Source organism: Bidens hawaiensis, unplaced genomic scaffold (genome assembly GCF_021521415.1).
Source record: "Bidens hawaiensis isolate Kalapana, Puna unplaced genomic scaffold, B.hawaiensis_p1.1 tig00031785_1, whole genome shotgun sequence".
In the NCBI taxonomy this organism is placed as follows: domain Eukaryota; kingdom Viridiplantae; phylum Streptophyta; class Magnoliopsida; order Asterales; family Asteraceae; genus Bidens; species Bidens hawaiensis.
The window spans coordinates 26,230-31,027 of record NW_027505222.1 but is presented as its reverse complement, the minus strand read 5'-3'; the positions used below and the strand labels follow the sequence as shown (position 1 = coordinate 31,027).

Sequence of the window (4,798 nt, the reverse complement as noted above, 5' to 3'; positions counted from 1 at the left end):
CACCCCATATTTTATAAACCATTTTATAAAAGAATACATAGTTAAATAATCATTCCAATAATAATTATTTGAATAAATAAATTAACCAATTAATTTATTTAACACTTTCAAGTAAATATTCAGAAACCCGATTTTCTGAATGTGTCGTGTTCTGTATTTGTCTTATAGATCTTATCTTAACAAATACATAATTGGTGTGTGTCTAACTCGTTATTGGGTATGACCCGACTTGGATCAAACACGGCTAGCTACATTAACCTAATTATGTGTCTCGGGCATACGGTATTCCAACATGTCATACCCCACATGTCCCAACCGTTGATGCCACAATTCTGCATTCTTGTTACCTTTTGTCTTTCCAATGTAAGCCGACTCAGCATTAAGTATATACACTGTCTCCGTCTTGCGCCCTTGAAGAATAGGAACTGATAAAGTTTCAAAATCTTTGAACACTTTAACATCTTTAGGCCCAAATAGGACATAGTGGCCGTCCTCGGTCATCTGTGGTACTGAAATTAAATTCTTTCTCATCCCTGGGACATGGTAAACGTCTTTTAGGGTTAGCTCTGCCTTCTTGTTACCGGATGGAAAGAGAACATCACCGATATGAGCAATATTATGTTTAGAATCGTCTGCAATCACCACAACACGACTACCACCATATTTACTCGGATTGTGTAGCCGTTCTTTGTTACCGGTTAAATGATTGGAGCAACCAGAATCCATGATCCAATCATCCAGCTTATTCTTCTTGTTTTCGGCTATGACTTTGAGTGCAGACACCTCCTCTGTGTGAACTGCATATGCTTCCATATCCCAACCTTCTTCTTGTTCAACAGCATTGCCTTCTTCGACCAGTTCAGGATCACAGTTCTTTGCCATGTGGCCACGCATTCCACATTTATAACATTTAAACGGGAACTTCTTGTTAAAAATTCCGGGTTTTCGATCATTACTATTTTCTTTCTTTTCAAAACCCCTGTTCTTTCTGTCATGTTGATTTTGAATTTTGGTTCGATCGTTAAACCGGCCGGAACCTTGGCCTTGAGAGCTCGATCGAAAACATACCTTTCCTTTTCCCGCATACAAGGCCTCAACCTCCGATTTTGAAGACGACCCGATAGACAAACTACCCATTTGTTTAGCTAGAGCTTCTTGGCTAGCCAACAAATTCTCAAACTCACCGAGGGACGGTTGTGTAGGCCAACCTTGAACCGCAGCCACAAAGCTTCTAAACTCCGCCTTCAACCCATGAATGATGATACGTTTCATCCGGGGTTCACCGATTTTTGCTTCCGGGTCAAGTTCTCCGATTTCTCTACACAAAGTTTTCACTTTGTGAAAGTATTGTGCAACCGTCATATCCCGTTGATTCACCAACAACAGTTCATTCTCAAGCAACTGAAGCTTGGCGTCATTCTTTTTCGAGAACAAATCTGCCAGAAGATCCCAGGCTTCCTTTGGAGTCTGTACACAACTTATGTGATCCAGTAACTCGTCTTCTACGGTTGTTTTTAGCACAAACATCGCCTTTCCTGACTTGATCTTCCACTTTCATAAACTACCATTGGCATCTTCATTTGCTGGCTGCACCGTCTCACCCCCATTTACAACCACCCACAGGTCGTGACCCTGCAAGTACGAACTAATGCAGGTAGACCATGATTTGTAATTTTGGTTGTGGAGTTTCTTTACACCACCGACTACTTGAAAATCCGCCATGGAAACCTCGCTCTGATACCACTTGTTAAACACAAAGTGGAAATCACACTCAAATGGAAAATAACTATTGTATAGAGAATTGGCACACACTATCACTTTGCTCGAAAGCTTTTCTGTATATTGAAACTAGTAATTGAAAAGTGATGCATTACAATACATTCAGAAGGAAATAAATAGGAAACAAAATGACCCCACTAAACCACTAACTCATGATCCGTTACTTTAGCATAAAAACAGGAAACTAACTACTCACTAGAAAACAAAGTAACATGTGATAAAAACAAACTACTTGGAGAACAAGCTGTTGACTGTTGACTCCATAACCAGCTGGATGTTGACTTTTTCAACAGAACAATTACATCAGTTCTCTCTCAAAGGCTGGTATGGCAAATGGAACATGTGTTGAGATGCAGAGAAGATGAACATGGAAGGGGGTTATATCATGGTGTCTTTTTCTTGTTTCTTATGCATAAAGGATAATTTGAACATTTCATGAGAAATTAAGACTTTTAATGAAAGTTAGTGTTAGGCTTCAAACTTCAAACTTGTTATAAAACTAAAACCACATATCTTATGAGACGTCCCGCCCAGACCTGGCTCCTAGATGTGTGCCACGCATTGGAATTACACAAAAACACATAGAAAGCAAAGATATATGCAACAAAAATCTTAATTTAGCAAGTTTTTAACATGCTGGTATTATTACAAAAGTACAAAATGAAGACTATGCCACTCTGCACCTTGATTCCAAGGACGTTCCTGATATGCATGCCAAGGAGTTCTAAATTTTATGAGCACAACTAAAAAAATCAATTCAAGTAAAAATGATTTAAGACAATTTACAGATTTAACAAATAAATGGTATATTAGTATTCGAAGAATAGTTGATGCAATAGTTGCATTGCATTTGAGGATTACTAATACATACTTGTAGCCTATAAACGTGCCGTCATCAGTTAATCCACACTGACAGATTGTTGAACATTACCATAATTATAATCAGTGTAAATGGTTAAAAATCTCCAATATAAACATGGCTTTCATGAGCTTAAAAGAAGAGCATATAAACTCGCAATAAATAGACTCTAATCAGTAATCACATTCATAACTCATAATTACTGAAAATAATAAATGAAAACAATAACAACTTCATGTAATTATGTAGCAAATAACAACACTCAATATTCAGTACAGACCCATTTCAAAACAAATACCATGTTAATGTCACAAAAGCTATCAACCAGTAGACGGAGATCAACTGATATGAAAATGGATCTCGCAACACCTCGAAGCCCTAGGAAGATTATGCAACTGTGCACCCAACCTCGTTTCTTCTTTTATGCTTGATTTTTCCAAGCTGATTGCTACCATCCTCAAAGCCTTTGCATTACCCAACAAGAATTTAAAAAAAAGGCATATCACACTTCCGCCACTTGAAATTCAAAAACTTGATAGTTGTAAGTTTTGCTAGCATGCAAGCAGGAACCAGCTTTGGTGCAATCCAACGAGAACCTTCAAGCTTTTGTCATTAACATAAACAAGTTAGACAAGTACATTCTCAAATTCATATATATCTTTTACAAACAAATCATGTACCTTTTCGATATATAACTCTTTCAACTCGGGAAAACTTTCGAGAAACTTTGGGATTAGTTCAAAACGCCAATAACCCTTCAACTCCAAGCGCACCATATTCGGAAAGATGGTCATAGGTGAAGCGGATATGATCTTCAGTAAAGATGAGTCTTGAGCCTTTCCATCCCTTACCTTTTCAAGAGAGAGTAACTTAACTCCGCTAATTCCATTTAAAAGCTCAACCATGAAATTATTATTAAATGAATTTTCTCTAAAAGAAAACGATGCCTCAACTAGAGATAACACATCTTCCATCACAAATAACCAGTCCAACGTCCCATCAAAATACAGATGTTCAAGTTTAGGAACGCGTAAAACAAGTTTGTTAATATGTGATGAAGGTGAAGAAAACAACTTGAGTTTCAATCTTCGCAACGTCGGTATATCGAATATGTAATCCCCTTCGCAATGGCACCATGAAACTCCCAACGTTAAATTTTCAAGCATCGGGGAGCCAGCGATGAGTTTAAACGCACGGGAAAATGGATCGCCGCGAACCGCAACGTCAAGAATTTTCAGGCAAGGAAGGTTGACCGCAGACACACACTCCCAAAAAGGTCCGAGACATATTTTTAATTTTGTGAGTGTTGTGCAAGAGAAAAGGCTTGAAGGCAACTCGAAAAACTTATATTGTATGTCAAGCTCACGAACTCTTAACATGGTTGCCTTATCAATCCATAAAACCTGATTGATCGATTGTAACATCCTGAAATTTCTAAGAATAAATAATTAATACATTATTTATTTAAGATGGAAAAGTTTACTTAAGTTAGTAGAGAAATAAAATAATAAACATGAAAGGATAAGCAGACTAATTAGATGGAATTAATTATGAACCAAAAAGGAAAGATGGGTCTAAGGTCCATGGGCTTAAGGGAGTATACATACCCCTTAAAACCCTAATCCTTTCCATTTTCATACATCTCCACACCATAGCCTACACCATCAAAACACATTTAACCCAATTCCCGTTTTTGAGAAATACACCCACAAAGACACAAAGATTCCCGGAGATCTAGCCGTCGGATCGGTCTCAAATTTTAACCGAGTATTCCTGACATATAAATGAAGTTTTCCACCAAAAATATCTTCGATCTGAGGTCGGGAAGTCCGATTTTTATCAGTAAAATCACAGCAGCTCAAAAGTGAAGATTCCGGCGACTGTTCAGCTGTTCCGGTGACTGTAGCGGCGGTTTACGGCGAAGATGAGCTGATGGATTTGTAGATCGGGACGAGACGGTTCCGTGGCCACTTGAATCACTCAAATCAGAGTTCGTTTGATATGGTTTTGAGCATCTCGAGTGATTTCAAACAAAAAACCTCAAATGTACGTTTTTGTTAAAAAGGTTTACTTTTCATGAACGGATTTACATGAAAATCGTAGGATGATAGATCGGGTCTAGATAAACCATAAAGTTGCAAACTTGAAGATTAAAATGGA

General features: G+C 37.8%; 1 protein-coding gene across 1 annotated transcript; it reads right to left on the bottom strand.

Annotated features, from left to right (window-relative positions):
* Positions 1-1,554: 1,554 nt before the first annotated feature.
* On the bottom strand, positions 1,555-4,017 carry LOC143611606 (F-box/FBD/LRR-repeat protein At1g78750-like). The gene is made up of 2 exons (XM_077085790.1): positions 3,319-4,017; positions 1,555-1,848 (listed from the first exon to the last, which is right to left on the bottom strand). The coding sequence occupies exons 1-2, from the start codon at positions 4,015-4,017 to the stop codon at positions 1,555-1,557; spliced, it is 993 nt and encodes a 330-aa protein (XP_076941905.1).
* Between the last annotated feature and the right edge of the window lie 781 nt (positions 4,018-4,798).

Excerpts from the sequence above, each read along its gene's own strand:
- LOC143611606 (XM_077085790.1), bottom strand. The coding sequence starts at position 4,017 with ATGTTAAGAGTTCGTGAGCTTGACATACAATATAAGTTTTTCGAGTTG. Across the intron at positions 1,849-3,318 it reads AAGAGTTATATATCGAAAAG|TTTCAATATACAGAAAAGCT; the intron begins GTACATGATTTG and ends TTCAATTACTAG.